General features: G+C 44.3%; 1 protein-coding gene and 1 long non-coding RNA gene across 3 annotated transcripts in view; one reads left to right on the forward strand and one right to left on the reverse strand.

Annotated features, from left to right (window-relative positions):
- The window catches only part of LOC143927669 (uncharacterized), a 43,150-nt gene extending 27,317 nt beyond the window's left edge, over positions 1-15,833 (reverse strand). The window contains exon 1 of the long non-coding RNA XR_013262299.1: positions 15,696-15,833. This is a non-coding gene — a long non-coding RNA (uncharacterized LOC143927669). The remainder of the gene's footprint in view (positions 1-15,695) is intronic.
- Positions 15,667-19,244, forward strand: part of NFAT5 (nuclear factor of activated T cells 5) — a 126,586-nt gene continuing 123,008 nt past the window's right edge. For both annotated transcript variants that reach the window (XM_077451837.1, XM_077451848.1), the window contains exon 1: positions 15,667-15,809. In XM_077451837.1, the coding sequence (XP_077307963.1) occupies positions 15,737-15,809 (73 nt within the window). In that variant the 5' untranslated portion in view covers positions 15,667-15,736. The remainder of the gene's footprint in view (positions 15,810-19,244) is intronic.

Below are 19,244 nucleotides of genomic sequence, written 5' to 3' on the forward strand. Positions count from 1 at the left end.
CCCTATTGTGGAGCTGTTGAAGCTGTTATAGCTGCAAAGGGCGGGCCGACTCAATATTGAACCCCACGGACTAAGACTGGGATGCCATTAAAGTTCATGTGTGTAAAAAGGCAGGCGTCCCAATACGTTTGGTAATATAGTGTAAGTCAGAAGTGTGCCATTGTTGAAGGCAGGTGGTGACTAGATTATAAGCAGTGATTGGACAAACAGAACACCAAGGTCACTGGTAAGGCGCACAGGAGCCCAATGGACCATAATACCAAAATTAAATGAGCTGATTTCATCAGCCACTTGACCCTCGGAAAGGTTTTACCCCCTTAATGGCCAAAATAAGCCCTACCCTGAAAATAAGACCTACAAGGACTTTAACTAGGGCTTATTTGGGGGGTAGGGCTTATATTGCAGCCATCACCGACAATCACGCTAGGTCTTATTTTCGGGGAAACATGGTAGTACAAAGGTGTGGCTTGTGCTAAGGAGATATAATAATGATACATGCTGACCAGTCTCAAAGGCTGCCAATTGTGCGGTCACGCAACACTGTATCCAAATAAAATTTATATAATTTTATTTACACAAATGGGGCTTTCTTTTGGTGGTATTTGAACACCACAGTTTTTTTTTTCTTTTTTATATATAAACAAAAAAAAGACCAAAAATTTTGAAAAAAAAACCCAAATCTTCTACTGTTTTAAAACATGTCAAATAAATTCAAATTTCTTCATAAATTTCAACCAAAATGTATTCTGCTACATGTTTTTGGTAAATAAAAAAAAATAACAATAAGTGTATAATTGGTTTGGTATGGCATATACTGTATAGTGTAACTTATGCCGCTTTAGACATGATACTGTAATGGCGATGATGAACAACCTATAGTGTGACTGTGATAGTGTGGCGGACAATCTGCAGCTAACAGACACTGGCTGGGAGGGTCACATAACTGACACTGACATTGCTAGTGACACTAATACTGTAATCAGTGATAATCTTGTACATTACAATGATGACGCTGGCTGGGAAGGGGGGGGTTAACATCTAGAGGCAATCAAGGGGTTACCTGTGTGCCTAACAAGTGCAAAGTGTGCCACTTTTACGTACTAATCTGGCAGTTTTTTTCTCCCTGCTTTTCAGGGAGAAGAAATGGCCAGGTAGCTGTTCCTACCGTGTTTCCCTGAAAAGTAAAGGCCCGTACACACGGTCGGACTTTTTGACAACAAACATGCAAATTAGCTGTTTTGGAGCAACATCCGACTGTGTGTACGCTCCATCGGACAAACTTTTTCTGTTTTCATCGGACTTTTGTTGGCTGTGCGAACGGACAAACTTTTTGACAACAGAAGTCCGAAGGAGCAAAGTCCGACCGTGTGTATGCAAAGGCATCGGACTTTTGTACAAGGTACAAACACGCATGCTCAGAGCCTATGCAAACGATCAGACTACAATACAGAAGTTGACCAAAGGTGGCGCAGGAGTCATTGAACGTCCTCTTTTGAAGCGGCGTCAGTACGTTGTGACGTCATTACGTTCGTGTTTGTTGTCAAAAAGTCCGACCGTGTGTATGCAATACAAACTTGTGGACCACGCCCTTTGTACAAAAGTCCACGGGAAAGTTTGTACAAAGTCCGACCGTGTGTATGGGGCTTAAGACCTACCCTGATTTTCCAGGAGGGCTGCAATATAAGCCCTACCCCAAAAAATAAGCCCTAGTTTAGAGTTGTCGTAGACAGCTGGAGTCCTCTCCGTTGTGCCCTGTACACGCGGCCGGGCTTTCCGACGGAAAATGTGTGATCGGATCGTGTTGTCGGAAAATCCGATTGTGCGTGGGCTCCATCTGACTTTTTCCGTCGGAATGTCAGACACACAAAATCCGATCGTTTAAATTCCTGATGGATAAAGTGCCTTGCATGCTCAGAACAAATTACGAGGCGAAAGCTATTGGCTACTGGCCCGTTTATAGCCCCGTTTTACGTGTTCTACGTCTCTGCGTTCGGAACGATCGGATTTTCCGACAACTTTGTGCGACCGTGTGTATGCAACACAAGTTTGGGCCAAAATCTGTTTTGTCGTCGGAATGTCTGATGGTGTGTACAGGGCATTACAGTATTTGTATGTGTGGAGGGTGTGTGTATCTGTAGTGTAGTTGAGTAAAATGCCTTCTTGTAGCGCCGCTCGGCACTCAGCTGACCTCACGCTGCTCTCCTCCTCTCCTCCCAGCTGTCTGCAAAGCTCGGGGCGGGTAAAAGAGCTCAGGAGGGCCATGGAAGTCAATCCACGCTCAGCCAATCCGCTCCGCTCTCCTGTCAGCGGGGAGGCAAGCCCTACCCCGAAAATAAGCCCTAGTCTGTTTTTGGTTGCCAAAATGAATATAAGACCCGGGCTTATTTTCGGGTAAACACGGTATGTACACAGAGTTCTGTGTGTTTGTGATTGGACACAGCCGATCAGCTGAAATCATTGGCTGAGATCTGCTGCCAAGCTCGTGCTATGTCCAATCACAGCACGGGTGGGCAGGGGGCGTGCATATACGGTCATGTACATGACTGTGTCTGCACCTGCTGCCTACTCCGGGTATATTTACTCTGAGTGGTCAGCAGGCGGGTTAAAACTGTGCCATGGTGGACACGCCACACAGCTTTGCTTCGGTGAAGAAGTGCATCCAGTTGTACAGGATGCTTTTTGTTGGGTTTGGAGTTGGAAATTGGAAGTAAGTACAAGCATCTGACCAGCTTCTGGAGGCAACATTATAACTCTTCCTCTATGATAACTTGAAATACAGCAGAACCTTGGATTATGAGCATAATCCGTTCCAGGAGAATGCTTGTAATCCAAAGCACTCGCATATCAAATCGATTTTCCCCATAGAAGTCAATGGAAACGAAGATAATTCGTTCCGCATTGACTTCTATTGCATGCAATACCGCATGTGGCCAGAGGTGGGGGGGGCGCTGGAGAGCCTCCAAAAACCTCATGGACAGTCTCAGGAACACTCGGGAATGGGGAGTATTTCCGAGTGTTTCTGAGTATTTCCGAACGGCTCCGAACCCTTCCGAGTGTCCCTGGCGCCCCCACACCTCTGGCCAAATGCGGTACTGCACCGCCCATTAGCTTGAATTCTGCTCGATTCGCGAGACAGCACTCGTGAACCGAGTCAGAATAAAAAAAAAAAGTTGCTCCTCTTTCAAAACGCTCGTTAACCGCGTTACCCGTAAACCAAGGTTCCCCTGTACAGCAATTTAAATCTAAATAAGAACACTTTTGTTAGTTACATAACCTGTTTATAGGGATCTATGCCTCTGACTTAAGCCTCGTACACACGATCAGATTTTCCAACGGGAAATGTTCGATGTCAGGCTGTTGGCGGAAAATCCAACTGTTTGTACGTTCTATCGGACAATTGTTGTCGGATTTCCCATGGACAAATGTTGGATAGCAGGCTTTAAAATTTTCCACGGAAATGTCTGTTGTCGAATTTTCCGAGCGTGTGTACACAAGTCCGTCGGACAAAAGTCCAAAGTACAAACACGCATCCTCGGAAGCAAGGAGGAGCCGGAAGCGGTCGGTCTTGTAAACTCGCGTTTCGTAATGGAGAATTAACATTCGTGACGCGGCAAATTATGAAATCTGGAAACGTAGCGCACAATTCTCTTCTTCTTTAATGGGATAATAATGAAGCAGCTTTGCTGGTGATACTGATGGAGTTATTGCAAATTTTCAAAGGCTTTTTTTTTCTAGTGATATCAAGAAAAATATTATTATGCTTTTTTTTATTTTATTTATTTATTTATTTATTTTTTTTGGGGGGGGGGGGCAAATTACCACAACACCATTATCCCGTAGTTTTTAAGATCAAAGATACAACTATGTTGGTGTCCCTTGTAAAATTTACATTGTATTTTTTTAAACTGTAACTGCCACTCCCCAACTGTCATTTGAAGGAAAACACATAGCCAAGTATTATTCTACACAGTTCTTTTATTGTGCATCAAAAAAAGAAAACAAATAAAATTAGACATGCTATCTGCCAATAGAACTTAACCAAAAAGTGCATTCTATGCATCCAAAAATATAGAAAATATACCAAATTAAATCATTATTATTGAACCAAAAAATAAAAATAAAAAGCCTTGTGCATGTGTCCTGCTTCTTAATATAGGGGGCCAAGAGTTGGTGAAAGCAGGGGTCCGTCATCCGGAGATAATTCCGAAAATCATCCAGATTATTCTCCTGGAGCTCCCGCAGCAAAGGCATATGACATAATTGGTCACCATTAATAACCATAACAACCAAGAAATCCTTCTCCTCCTGTTCCTGGACTGGACTTGGGTCAAAGCAATAACTCCAAGGCCAATAACAAATAACACGTTATCTCCTCCGATTTCGCAACATGGCTGGTTGACGAACGGCCGTTCAGAAATGAACTGAAAATCGTGAAATGAAACGCGCGAAATGAAAAGCCGCGAATCCACACCCGCCAAACTTCTGCTAACACAAAAATTAGCAGAAGGAGCCCAAAGGGCCGGCGCCTGACAATTGAACTTCTTTTTTTTCGGCTCGTAGTACGTCTAGTACGGCACTACGTTCGTGTTTGTTGCCCGACAATTGTGTGCCGTTTGTATGCAAGACAAGGTTTAGGACAACGCCCTTCGGAGTGGGACTGGGTTCCAAAGAAAGGCCGTCCATCTAAATGAGGGTGAAGCCATAACTATGGATGGTGTCTGCTTCTGTCGGGATCTTTGATTGTGACGGCCATGAGGTCTCTGCAAGGGCAATGACATTTGTTTACAGTATCAGAAAACTGGACGAACTGGTTGATATTATTAGGTAAGCGCTCGATAATTATCAGCAATTAGTCAAATCGTCAAATCGATGCAGCCCGGAAAGTGAGGGCTTGCCTCGTGGCTTCCGCCCCTTTGGTTTCATTCAGTAATGTAGATGACGGTAGTCCCTCACGCCAGGCCAGTGATGACGCACTGTTACCGTCAATCCTGACAAGACTCGTAATTAAAACTGCTGACGTCTTCCCAAGAGAAACGCAACACTAATGAGATCTTTAGCCACTTGCACTTTCACCCCTCTTCCTGCCCCGGCCGGATTTCACCTTTCAGCGCTGTCACACTTTGAATGACAATTGCGCAGTCATGCAACACTGTACTCAAACTAAATTTGTATAATTTTCTTCCCACAAATAGAGCTTTCTTTTGGTGATATTTGATTTTTCTCCTTCGCTAATGTGCGCTAAAGAGGAGGCACTGATGGGCACTGATGAGGCGGCACTGATGAGGTGGTACTGATGAGGCGGCACTGGTAGGCACTGTTAGGTGGCACTGATGAGGCGGCACTGATAATGGGGCACTGATGAGGTGGCACTGATGAGGCGGCACTGGCAGGCACTGTTAGGTGGCACTGATATGTGGCACTGATGAGCACTGGTAGGTGTCCCTGATGGGCACTGATTGGCGGCACTGATGAGGCGGCACTGGTAGGCACTGTTAGGTGGCATGGATATACAGCACTGATGAGCACTGATAGGCGGCACTGATAAGCAGCACTTATGGGCAATGATAGGCGGCATGGATGGGTGGCATTGATGAGCAGGCACTGATGGGCACTGAAAGGCAGCAATGTTCGTCACCGACTGGGGTCACTGTTGGGCACTGCTGAGGCTGCACTGATAATCAAGGCACTGATTACCCGTCCTGGTCTCCCTTGTGAGGAGATGCCGCTGATCGCCTCTCCTCGCCTCACACTCTGTGAGTGTGAGGCGAGGAGAGCCAATAAATGGCACCTCCATGTTTACATGTGACCATTATGATTGGACATGGGTAAAGAGCCGCATCATCGACTCTTTACCGAGACTGGGGATGTGCTGTGTCCTAGGGACATGGCTGGAGCGGCTTTGCCATACTGCACAGCCGGAAGTTCGCTGTGCTGCTCAGCCGCGGCAAACTCAGCCAGAAGTTCGGCCCCCGGTTGCAGCTGGCCCATTGAGAAAGCGCAGCGCGATTCGCGCATGCGCAGTAGGAAGCCAGCAGTGGAGCCGCAAGGCTTCACTGCCAGTTTACCCTACCAGAGATGGCGGCGTCAGCACCCGAGAGCCGATTCAAGAATCGGCTTGGGTGAGGCCACCGCGGGATCCTTGGACAGGTAAGTATCCTAAAATTAAAAGTTAGCAGATACAGTATTTGGTACCCGCTCCCACTTCACTGCCGCTTTCCCTTACCCAAAATGGCGGTGTCAGCACCCGAGAGCCGATTCAAGAGTCGGCTTGGGTGAGGACACTGCGGGATCCTTGGATAGGTAAGTACCCTAAAATTAAAAGTTAGCAGCTACAGTATTTGGTACCCGCTCCCACTTCACTGCCGCTTTCCCTTACCCAAAATGGCGGTGTCAGCACCCGAGAGCCGATTCAAGAGTCGGCTTGGGTGAGGACACTGCGGGATCCTTGGATAGGTAAGTACCCTAAAATTAAAAGTTAGCAGCTACAGTATTTGGTACCCACTCCCACTTCCTCTGAGTTCACTACGGCAAACTCAGCCACAAGTTAGGCCCTCGCCACAGCCGGGCCATTAACAAAGCACAGTGCGATTTGCGCATGCGCAGTAGGTTTCCTGTTTGAAAGATGGTGGCACCAGCCCCCGAAAGCCGATTCAAGAATCGGCTTGGGTGGGGACACCGCAGGACCCCTGGACAGGTAAGTACCCTACTAGTAAAAGTCAGCAGCTACAGTATTTGTAGCTGCTGACTTTACATTTTTTGGTGGGGAGGGGGGCTGGAGCTCCGCCTTAAGAGGAACAGGGTTTGTCTATGGTTTGCTGGGTCATTGGGGAAGCTATCCTATTGGATGCTGCTGCCCCATGTGACTCTAGCAGCCATCTTGGGTCAGGCTGAGCCTATTTAAGGCCCTGGCTCCCAGGTTTGGCACGCATTTGTGAGATGGTAGAGTACCTCATGATTCTGGTAAGTGGTGGGGCAGTTTGAGGAAGGGGGCTGGGGAATGTAGCCATGTTTCATGTTACACTCTATATATAACATAAAACATGTGGGGTGTGTGTGTGGGGGGGGGGGGGGGGAATTAATGGGAGTGCAAAATCTGGTGCAGCTCTGCACAGAAAACAATTTGCTTCCAAGATTTATTGTCAAAATTGAATTTCTATCAAGGGTGGATGAAAACCCAATTAAAATTTACCCTCTGAAAGCATGCTGCCACCCCATGTGACTTTAGCAGCCATCTTGGGTTAGGCTGAGCCTATTTAAGGCCCTGGCTCCAAGGTTTGGCATGCATTTGTGTGTTGGTAGAGTCGGGACAAGTACAGTTTAAGGAAGGGGGCTGGGGTATGTGACCGTGTTTCATGTTACACCCTAAATATGATTGGGGGGTTTACTAATACTGGAGAGTGCAAAATATGGTGCAGCTCTGCATAGAAACCAATCAGCTTCATTTTTCTCGGCTCGTCGTACGTCACTGCTTTCTTGGCGTTTGCAATTTCTGACAAGATTTGTGTGACCGTGTGTATGCGAGACAAGTTTGAGTCAACATCCGTTGGAAAAAATCCCATGGATTTTGTTGTCGGAATGTCCGATCGGGTGTACGGGGCATCACTATGGACATAACATGAAACATTGGGGGGGGGGGGGGGAGATTTACTAAAACTGGAGAGTGCAAAATCTGGTGCAGCTTTGCATAGAAACCAATGAGCTTCCAGGTTTTATTATCAAAGCTTAATTTCTATCGTGGGTGGATAAAAAACACAATTTAATTTTACCCTTTGAAAGCATGCTGCCACCCCATGTGACTCTAGCAGCCATCTTGGTTTAGGCTGAGCCTATTTAAGGCCCTGGCTCCAGGTTTAGCATGCATTTGTGAGTTGGTAGATTAGGGGCAAGTGCAGTTTGAGGAAGGAGGATGGGGTATGTGGCCATGTTTCATGTTACACCCTAAATATGGACATAACATGAAACATGGGAGGGGAGAGATTTACTAAAACTGGAGAGTGCAAAATCTGATGCAGAACTGCATAGAAACCAATCAGCTTCCATGTTTCATTGTCAAAGCTTAATTTCTATCGTGGGTGGATAAAAACCCAATTAAAATTGACCCTTTGAAGGAATGCTTCCACCCCATATGACTCTAGCAGCCATCTTGGTTTAGGCTGAGCCTATTTAAGGCCCTGGCTCCAGGTTTGGCATGCATTTGTGAGTTGGTAGAGTCAGGACAAGTACAGTTTGAGGAAGGTTATGTCATGTTACACCCTAATACTGGAGAGTGCAAAATCTGCTGCAGCTCTGCATAGAAACCAATCAGCTTCCAGGTTTTATTGTCAAAGCTTAATTGAACAAGCCGAAGTTAGAAGCTGATTGGCTACCGTGCACAGCTGCTCCAGATTCTGAGTGCTCCAGTGTTAGTAAATCAACCCCATGGCATGAAAAGTGGAGTATGCCTTTAAATTAGAGGGCACTCCATGGGCTGAAGCAGCACAGAATAAGTACTCCCACCTATGTAAAAAAACTTCTGCCTAGTGAGCAGATTGTGAGAAGACAGCTGATGGCGTATCACTTCCAGGCTTGTGAGGATTCATTAAATTTGCATCTGATGCAACAGGCACCTAAATTATGAATGCCACAAGTGAAAGGACAAGCTTATTACATTTTACCTGAATGCTGGCATCAGCTCTGAAGTCTCTGCTTGACTGTAGATGAATGGGAAGTGACTGCGGTACTGCTCCTGGATGGACATGGACAGCCGGATAATAACAATAATAACTTAACTCCTTCGATACCGGGCACTTTTACCCCCCTTCCTGCCCAGGCCAATGTTCAGCTTTCAGCGCTGTCGCAAATTGAATGACAATTGCGCGGTCATGCAACGCTGTACCCAAATGACATTTTTAGCACTTTGTTCACACAAATAGAGCTTTCTTTTGGTGGTATTTAATCACCACTGGGGTTTTTTTTTTTACTTTTTTGCTAAATAACTAAATAAAAAAAAATGTTTATTGATAAATTTAGGTCAAATCGTATTCCGCTACAATTCTTTGTTGAAAATAACCTAAATAAGTGTATATTATTTAGTCTGTAGTCAAGTCATAGAGTCCACAAACTATGGTATATACAGATCAATACTGATCAACAGATCAATATATACAGATCAATACTGATGTAGGACAGTGCAAATTACCCTTTTTGGAATGTAGACAGTCCAGGGTATTTAGTAAGAGGCATGGCGAGTTTTTTGAAGTTGTATTTTTGGCAGAATTTTTTGGAAAAGGAAGAAATAAAATTATAATTTTTTTTTTTAAATATACTGTCACTAGTGCAGTAAAGCGTTATCATATAATGGGTGTGGCGGGAATCAGAGGCACTGATTGGTGACAATATATTTAAAAAATTATAATAATAATAATAATATTTTTTTTTCCAATTTTTTATTTATTCAATTTTTGGTCTTTTTCTTACGATTTTTTTTTTTTAAAACACTGTGACCAGAGCAATATAATGTTACCACAGTAACACTGTACTACTCTGGGGAAGTGAGCAGGATTTTTATTTTATTTTTTTACATATTACGTTTGCCTATGGCAGTACATTACATTGCTATAAGCCAGCATTTCACAGAATGAAAATTCATTCATTCAGTCTGTTTTGATTAGTTGTGATTGGCCAGTGCTAATCACGTGGTGCAGATACAAACCTCCCAACTTTTTGAGATGGGAAAGAGGGGCGCCTATTATGAAAAGTATGTAGACATAGGACACACCCCCTGCCCACTTAAAGGAGAATTCTACAAAAAAAAAAAAGATTAGTTAGACCCCTTTTTAGCACTTTTTAGCTCTGGGAAACACTTTTTTGAAGGATAAAAAGGTGCATTTTATATGCAACTATATAGATCTGACCAAATTGAGGGACAAATGAGGGGGAAAGAGGGACAGAGGGACTTTGTACCAAATCAGGGACAGTCCCTCGAAATCAGGGACTGTTGGGAGCTATGCAGATAGGCTGATTAGCCCAGTCTGTACCTTGTGATCACACTGACCAATCACAGCTAGCAACACAGTTGTATTCAATGGATGGCATGAAAGGAAGCCATCTATTGTTTACAAATGTCATGTGACCTGCTGTGATTGGTCACGGAGGTCACATGGTACCGGCGGCAAGCTGTTACTCGGATAGGTTATCAGTCGATAACTGAACCACCACCCGGCCGCCATTTTACTATAGGTCGGGCGAGAAGCTGTTAAAGCTGAACTCCGGGCAACGAAAAATTTAATTATTTCTCAAATAGCCATAAAGGAAATAAATCCACTTTGTGTTCATCAAATTGCTTTGCAAACCAGGATATTGCCTTGTAAATGTAGCAGTGATATTATCACTGTGCTGTACATAGCTTTTGTAGGACAGAAGTCTGTGGGAGGGAACTTACAGAGCTGTGGGAGGGGAGTAGCAGGCTCCACCCACTGCAAGCTGACCATTGTTCCTAAGCAGTAGGAACAACAGATCGCTCTCCTCACCCCTGACAGAATAGAGATCTGTCTATTTACAATGACATATCTAGGTTTTCTGTTTCTCAGGAGCAATCGCGAGTAGCCGACGGGCATCGCGGCCGCCGGGCCACATGCACGGGCTCCTAGGTCACGCGGAAGGCACGCGCGGCCTATGCTCCTTACAGTGGCCGCCGTACAGGTACGGCGATTCGCACAGGAGTGACAATCGATTGACGGTGGGTGGTCAGCAAGTGGTTAAAGGTAGCAATCGCGAGTAGCCGACGGGCATCGCGGCCGCCGGGCCACATGCACGGGCTCCTAGGTCACGCGGAAGGCACGCGCGGCCTATACTCCTTAGAGTGCCCGCCGTACAGGTACGGCGATTCGCACAGGAGTGACAATCGATTGACGGTGGGTGGTCAGCAAGTGGTTAAAGGTAAGTTTATTACTAAAATCACAGTATATATATACTGGGCTGCTTTCAAACGGATCCACAAGTGCAGAGCATTGCACCTGCGGGTTACCTGCACTGTGCCATAGACTTCTGTTATTACCTGTGGGTTTGGTGCGCTTTCTGAAAGTACACCCACACCTACAGGATATAAAAGTCTATGGCAAAGTGCAGCTAACTTGCAGGAAAGCCACAGTCGCACTGCACTGCACCCTCGGTGGGGGTAAACCGCAGCGCATCAGTGAGAAAGCAGCCTTAGGCCCCATACACACGGTCGGACATTCCGACCACAAAATCCGTCTGATTTTTTTCCAGACGGATTTTGGCCGAAACTTGTGTTGCATACACGCTGTCGCACAAAGTTTCCGGAAAATCCGATCGCTCGGAACGAGGTGACGTACAAAACATACGACGGGACTACATAGAGGCCAGTAGCCAATAGCTTTTGTCTCCAAATTTTTTCTGAGCATGCGTGGCACTTTGTGCGTCGGAATTCTCTACACACGATTTTGTTGTCGGAAAATTTTAGATCCAGCTCTCAAACTTTTTCCGTCGGAAATTCTGAGGGAGAAAGTCCAATAGAGCCCACACAAGATCGGATTTTCCGACAACATAATCCGTTCTGACTTTTTCCGACGGAATTTCCGACCGCGTGTATGGGGCATTAGTGACCCAAACAGGCCCTTCATTCACCTCTAAGGAGTGGAAGATGTAAACAGAGCCTAAGGCTCCAATTGGCATCAGAAAGGGTGGGTTTGGGATGTAGGGCACTGCCTCCCCGAGCCCACTCACTTGTGTGACATTATTTAATTTATATTCGCTAGTCTCTTCCTGCTTCCTCGGGGAAGAGAAAGGGTAAAGGGCACCAGGGCCCTAATTCGGACTTTACAGGCAAGGTGGCAACTACCCCTAAGTGTGTCCTGATGAAGCAAAACAGCGAAACACGTTCACGTACAGGGGCTCACTGCCGTTTATTTGGCGTCAACTCTCTTGTTTAGACTAGATACTCGTTACTATCATATGCCTATCTTATGTTTATAATTCTTTTTTACTTGACCTGTTTGATATGACTTATTGTTAATAAAATATAGTTTTGTACTATATCATTGTCCACCTTGCCTGTAAAGTCCGGATTAGGGCCCCGTGGCCCTTTACCCTTTCTCTTTTCCAATCAAGTTTATACGGATGTGGCTTTAGGAGTGTTATTTCAATTTTTGCGGTCATCCTGCTTGTCTTTGTCCTCCTCACCTGGTTGCCGCCACACACGCTTGTCACCATCTGAACCAAATAAGTTTATCTTGGTCTCATCAGACCACAGGACATGATTCCAGTAATCCATGTCCTTAGTCTGCTTGTCTTCAGCAAACGATTTGCAGCTTTCTTGTGCATCATCTTTAGATGAGGCTTCCTTCTGGGACGACAGCCATGCAGACCAATTTGATGCAGTGTGCGGCGTATGGTCTGAACACCGACAGGCTGACCCCCCCCCCCCACCCCTACAACCTCTGCAGCAATGATGGCAGCACTCACACGTCTATTTCCCAAAGACAACCTCTGGATATGACGCTGAGCACGTGACCTCAACTTCTTTGGTGGACCATGGCGAGGCCTGTTCTGAGTGGAACCTGTCCGGTTATACCGCTGTATGGTCTTGCCCACCGTGCTGCAGCTCAGTTTCAGGGTCTTAGAAATCTTCTTATAGCCTAGGCCAGTGATGGGGCACCCCTTGGCACCCCAGATGCTTTGGAACTACATTTCCCATGATGCTCATGTACACTTCAGAGTGCATGAGCATCATGGGAAATGTAGTTCCAAAACATCTGGAGTACCAAGGTTCACCATCACTGGCCTGGTCCATCTTTTTGTAGAGCAAAAATATTTTTTTCAGATCCTCAGAGAGTTCTTTGCCATGAGGTGCCATTTTGAACTTCCACTGACCAGTATTATTATTATACATGATTTATATAGTGCCAACAGTTTACACAGCGCTGTACAATGTATAGGGGGGACAACACAATTACAGTACAGTATGAGAGAGTGAGAGCGATAACACCAAATGTAACACACCTGCTCCCCATTCACACCTGAGACCTTGTAACACTAATGAGTCACGTGACACCGGGGAGGGAAAATGGCTAATTGGGCCAAATCTGGACATTTTCACTTAGGGGTGCACTCACTTTTGTTGACGGAGGTTTAGACATTAATGGCTGTGTGTTGAGTTATTTTAAGGGGAGCAGCAAATTTACACTGTTATACAAGCTGTACACTCACTACTTTACATTGTAGACAAGTGTCATTTCTTCAGTGTTGTCACATGAAAAGATAGAAGAAAAGATTTACAAAAATGTGAGCGGTGTACTTACTTCTGTGAGATACTGTGTGACTTTTCAGGGGCCGGGCGCGATGTGATGACGTCACGCCCGACCTTTGCATTTGAAAAGATGCCGCCGCCTCAGCGGAGAAGACGAGATCTTTTTTTGTTTTTATTTTTATTAATTTTATATCGGGCTTCCCAGAATGTAAAAAGAAAGCAACAAACTAGAAAAGTAAAATAAACAATAGAAAAAAATAAATAAATGTACGGCGCCCCCCATCCCCGCGTGTTTTCGCTCGCAGAAGCGAACGCATACATAGATCGCGCCCCATGTATGTAAACGGTGTTCAATCCACACGTGTGAGATATCGCCGCAATCGTTAGAGCGAGACCTCCTCTGTAACGCTAAGCAGGTAACCTGTAAAAAGAGTCACCTATGGAGATTTTTATGTGCCGAAGTTTGGCGCAATTCCACGAGCATGCGTAATTTTAATAGCGTGACGCATTAGGTATCAATTTACTCCTCATCTTTCCCATCATGCAAAAAAAATAAAAATCGAGCAGTTGTTGCAATATTTTCTTTTGCATGGTATTTGTGCAGCAAGTTTTCAAGTGAGTTTAAAAAAAAAAAAAAGTTTCATGCATTAAAAAAAAATAAAAATTCTTTCGCACTGTATTTGTGCAGCAAGTTTTCAAATTAGTTAAAAAAAAAAAAAGTTTCATGCATTAAAAAAAAAAAAAGTATTTTATTTCGCACATGGTATTTGTGCAGCAAGTTTTCAAATGAGTTTTAAAAAAAAAAGTTTCATGCATTAAAAAAATATATATATTTTTTATTTCGCACGGTATCTGTGCAGCAAGTTTTCAAACTTTGAGTTTAAAAAAAAAAAGTTTCATGCATTAAAAAATAAATAAATAAAAATGTATTTCACACAGTATTTGTGCAGCAAATTTTCAAATGAGTTTAAAAAAAAAAAATAGTTTCATGCATTAAAAAAAACAAAAAAATAAATAAAACGTATTTTATTTCGCACACGGTATTTGTGCAGCAAGTTTTCAAATGAGTTTAAAAAAAAAAAAAAAAAATTTCATGCATTAAAAAAAAATAAAAATAAAAAAAATAACATTTTATTTCGCACGGTATTTGTTCAGCAAGTTTTCAAATGAGTTTAAAAAAAAACAAAAAAGTTTCATGCATTAAAAAAAACAAAAAAAAACGTATTTTATTTCGCACGGTATTTGTGCAGCAAGTTTTCAAGTGAGTTTAAAAGAAAAAAAAATGTTTCATGCATTAAAAAAAACAAAAAAAAAATTATTTTATTTCGCACTGTATTTGTGCAGCAAGTTTTCAAATGAGTTTAAAAAAAAAAAAAGTTTCATGCATTAAAAAAAAAAAAAGTATTTTATTTCGCACATGGTATTTGTGCAGCAAGTTTTCAAATGAGTTTAAAAAAAAAAGTTTCATGCATTAAAAAAATATATATTTTTTTTATTTCGCACTGTATCTGTGCAGCAAGTTTTCAAACTTTGAGTTTAAAAAAAAAAAGTTTCATGCATTAAAAAATAAATAAATAAAAATGTATTTCACACAGTATTTGTGCAGCAAATTTTCAAATGAGTTTAAAAAAAAAAAAAAAAAAAGTTTCATGCATTAAAAAAAAAAAATTACCTTTTTTTATTTTAATGCATGAAACTTAATTTTTAAAATTGCTGCACAAATACCATGCGAAATAAAATATTGCAACAACCGCCATTTAATTCCTTATGGTCGCTGCTAAAGAAAAAAAAAAAATAATAATAATATATATATATAATATATTAATATTATAATATTAATTAATATATAATATTTAGGGGGTTCTGAGTAATTTTAAATAAATAAATACAGATTTTTACATGTAGGAGAGGAGTGCCTGGGCTGGAAGTGGTCAATAATCACAATGACATAATGAATGACATTGTGGTGACAACTCTGAACCTTCCCACACCTGCTCTCGCAGACACCTGTTGTTTCTCAAACTGCCATTCAGAACACACAGGACTGCGGCAGCCAATCACTTTCCTCCTTCTGCCTCTGGGACGCAACCCTATTGGTGCCATCACCTATCCGTCATTGCTAAAAAAAAAAAAAAACGCCTACGACGGACGTCAGCGCGTATGCGCTCACTACGGACGTCACGCTCAGCGGGCGGGAGGCAGCGTAGGTGACCGTCGGCGCATAGCCCCGCCCCTTAGTTACTGTCGCCACCGAGCTAGCGCCCGAAGCGCCGCCCCCCTGGAAGCCTTCGCCTGCCCGTCAAAGCCGATAAGCCCCGCCCCTCTGCCTGGATCGGTCTGGGTCAGCGGGCAGGCCCCGCCTCGCGTCTGCGCAGTGGGTCGGCAGTAGGGGGGCGTGCCGTCGGTTCCTGTCAGTGTGAACAGACCGGAGAGAAGGACCGGGACTTACCGAAGCGACTCTCCGCACCTCCTTCGCTGGCCCGGGCGGCCATGCCCTCCGACTTCATCTCCCTGCTCAGCGCTGACCTTGACCTTGAGTCCCCGAAGTCTCTGTACTCCCGAGGTGAGCCCGGGGGGGAAGGAGGGGGGACACCGAGCTCCGCTCATCGCCTGCCGCGGGGGGGTTCTGGGAGGAGGAGCTCATGTGGGGGAGGGGGTTATGGTGAGCGTCCTGCAGGGGGCGCCGAGTTCTGGTAACAAGAGCTTACAATCTCCAGCCTCATACAGAATGAGGGGTGACGGGGCAGCCAATCAGGTGTGTGCTTCCATCTCCACACATGTCCGGAAAAAGTCACAGCTGGAATCTGGTTGCTAGGGGCGTTGCTAGGGAACCCCAAGGATAATGCATTGTAGGTGTGCTGGAGTGCTGACCTTATCTCGGGGATTAGGTTGTGGCATTGGGAGATTTGTTTGTTTGTGTCCTGGGGTGATGAGGGTTGTAGTGTTGGTGGGGTGATGAGGGTTGTAGTGTTGGTGGGGTGATGGGGGTTGTAGTGTTGGTGGGGTGATTAGGTTTTAGGGTTGTTGGGGGTGCTTATGTCGTAGTGTGGGGGGATTGGGTTGCATTGTTGTTGGGTGATTAGGTTGTAGCATGAGGAAGTTTTGTTGTTTGGGTGATTGGATTGCAATGCTGTTGGGTTGTAGTGTTGGTGGGGTGATTGGATTGCAATGCTGTTGGGTTGTAGTGTTGGTGGGGTGATTGGATTGCAATGCTGTTGGGTTGTAGTGTTGGTGGGGTGATTGGGTTGTAGCAAGAGGAAGTTTTGTTGTTGTGATTAGGCTGCAGTGTGGGGTGATTAGGTTGTAGCATGTGGGAGTTGTGTCGTGGAGTGATTTAGGTTTTAGGGGTGATTATGTCGTTGTGTGGGGTGAGTGGCTTGCAGTGTTGTTGGAGGGGGGGGGGGGAGATTGGGTTAGAGTGTTGGTGGGGTGATGTTGGGGGGGGGTGGGGGGTGATTGGGTTGCAGTGTTGGGGGGATTAGGGTTGTAGCATGAGGTCGTTTTGTTGTTGGGGTGATTGGGTTGTAGTGTTGGTGGGGTGATGAGGTTGTAGTGTTGGTGGGATGATTGGCTTGTAGCAAGAGGAAGTTTTGTTGTTTTGGGTGATTAGGTTTTAGCATGTGGGAGTTGTGTCGTGGAGTGTTTAGGGTTGTTGGGGTGATTAGGTTGTAGTGGTGTTGGGGGGGGGGGGGGATTGGGTTGTACTGTTGGGGGGGGGGGGATTGGGTTGCAGTGTTGGGGGGGGGGGGTTGGCTTGCATTAATGTAGTGTTGTTGGGGGGGGTCTGATATGGTATTTGTGTGATGAGGTAAGTGCTCGCTGACTCCCGGGTCCTCTGGTGTGTTATGTTCTCATGCATCGTACCGTTTGCTTTTTTTTTCTTTTTATCTTTATTGAAGTGTTGTGATACATTGATAGAATGCGGGACATGCAGTCATGTTTTGGCTTTGCTTACAGTTAAAGTGGAAGGAAATCCATTCATTTACCAGTTTTGAAAAGCGTCCCGTTGCGGGGATGTAACTGTCACTCTGATTGTGTTCTCAGCCAAACTGTCAAACCATCCAGTGGGCGGAGTCATAAGTGATCACATGTGCAGCACCATGGTAGTTGTAGATCAGAGACCAAGATGGAAGTTTTCTTTGGCTATAACCAATAGGAGGCTCTAGTTTTGCTTTATTAGGAAAGTCAAGGGGTTACCAGCCACCTTCCTATTGGTTCTTCAAGTGATGGATGGGCTCAGTTATGAAGATTTGGATTGGGCAGGTCAGCACTTATCTTTTTACTTTTTTCTTATGTAGCGAGCCCAATAAAATCGTATTCACCAATCGGCTTCCAGGACAGCGAGCCTAAAACTTTCTCCGCCTGCTCCCCGAGGAGGAGATCATCTTCATCTCCTACGTTGGGGGATGCTCTGCTCTCCCGATTGTTGTCCTTCCTTTTGGTCTGTCCGCAACATCTCAAAGGAATCTTCTCCCCAATGTGCATTGTATTTTCTATAGGGAATTTAATTTTAGCTGTTGACATCTAGCAAGGGTTTCAGCACGTCTATCAGGATAGAGGATTGATCCAGGGAGGATCGGGGGTTTCCTTGAAAATACTTTTCCTCTGTTGGAGCACATTGCCTTCTAATGGATCTTCCCTGGGTTTAGGCTTCTGAGGTTCTGCAGGTTCGAAATAAGTTTTTGGTTAAACTTTAAAGTGCACAATATTTTTTTTATTTTTTTTTTCTCAACCTGTGGAGGTGTTGCACCTAGTTGACCAATTGGTCTTCAGACCTGCGCTGGAATCTGATTGGTTACTATGTCGACACCTCTAATTTTGCTTCCCTTTTTGCTTATAGAAAGCTCCTATTCAAGGCCGGATAATTCCTCGAAGTTGAGTCGCCGATGCATTCAATGATTGAAGTTGTTGCTTAAACTCTCATGAGCCAAAGCCAGCTAATGGTGTAGTTGGGAATTGGAAGCACATCTTCTGTTGCCCACTAGATGAGACCGACCGGCTACCGTGGCCGGTTCTGCTGTGGTCAGAATGTAGACAGCTGAGTTTACAAGGACCGCTCTGGGTTTGAAAGTTTTACATCTTTACTTTTCAGTGTCCAGAGAGAAAAAAGAAATTTTTATATATATATATATATATATATATATATATATATATATATATATATATAATTTGAACAAACAGCATCTTGAAGGCCAAGGAACACACCAGACAGGTCAGGGATAAAGTTGTGGACAAGTTTAAAGCAGGGTAATGCCCCATACACACAATCAGACTTTCAGACAACAAAACCATGGAATTTTGTTCGAAGGTTGTTGGCTCCAACTTGCCTTGCATACACACGGTCACACAAATGTTGGCCAACAATTACGAACGTAGTGAAGTACGATGAGCCGATTTTAAAAAGGAAGTTCAATAGTCTTTTGCCACCCTTTTTGCTCCTTCTGCTCATGTTGTGTTTTGGTGAGCATTGATTTTTCCGAGCATGCGTGTTTTGGACTTCTGTCCAATGGACTTGTGTACACACGCTTGGAAAGTCCAACAACACACATTTGTTGGTGGAGAATTTGAGAATGTGCTAGCCAGCATTTTTGTTGGTGGAAATTCCGACAACAAATGTCCGATGGAGTATACACACGGTTGGACTTTCCACCAACAAGCTCACATCCAACATTTGTTGTCGGAAAATCCAAAGAGGTGTGTACGGGGCATTAGGTTATAAATAAATAAATCCCAAGCTTTGAACATTAGGTTAAAAAAAAATAATAAATAAAAATAAAATGCCAAGCTTTGAACATCTCACAGAGCACTGTTCAATCCATCATAGGAAAATGGAAAGATCTGTGAAGCCCTCAGAGGTTTATTAGAGAACCTTGGTGAACAAACGGCATCGTTTAAGGCCAAGGGAACACACCAGCCAGGTCAGGGATAAAGTTGTGGAGAACTTTAAAGCAGGGTTAGGTTATTTAAAAAAAAAAAAAAAAAAAAAAAAATCCCAAGC

The sequence above is a fragment of the Lithobates pipiens genome, unplaced genomic scaffold (genome assembly GCF_037356315.1).
Source record: "Lithobates pipiens isolate NorthernLeopardFrog02 unplaced genomic scaffold, aLitPip1_a1.2 Scaffold_10, whole genome shotgun sequence".
Classification (NCBI taxonomy): Eukaryota; Metazoa; Chordata; class Amphibia; order Anura; family Ranidae; genus Lithobates; species Lithobates pipiens.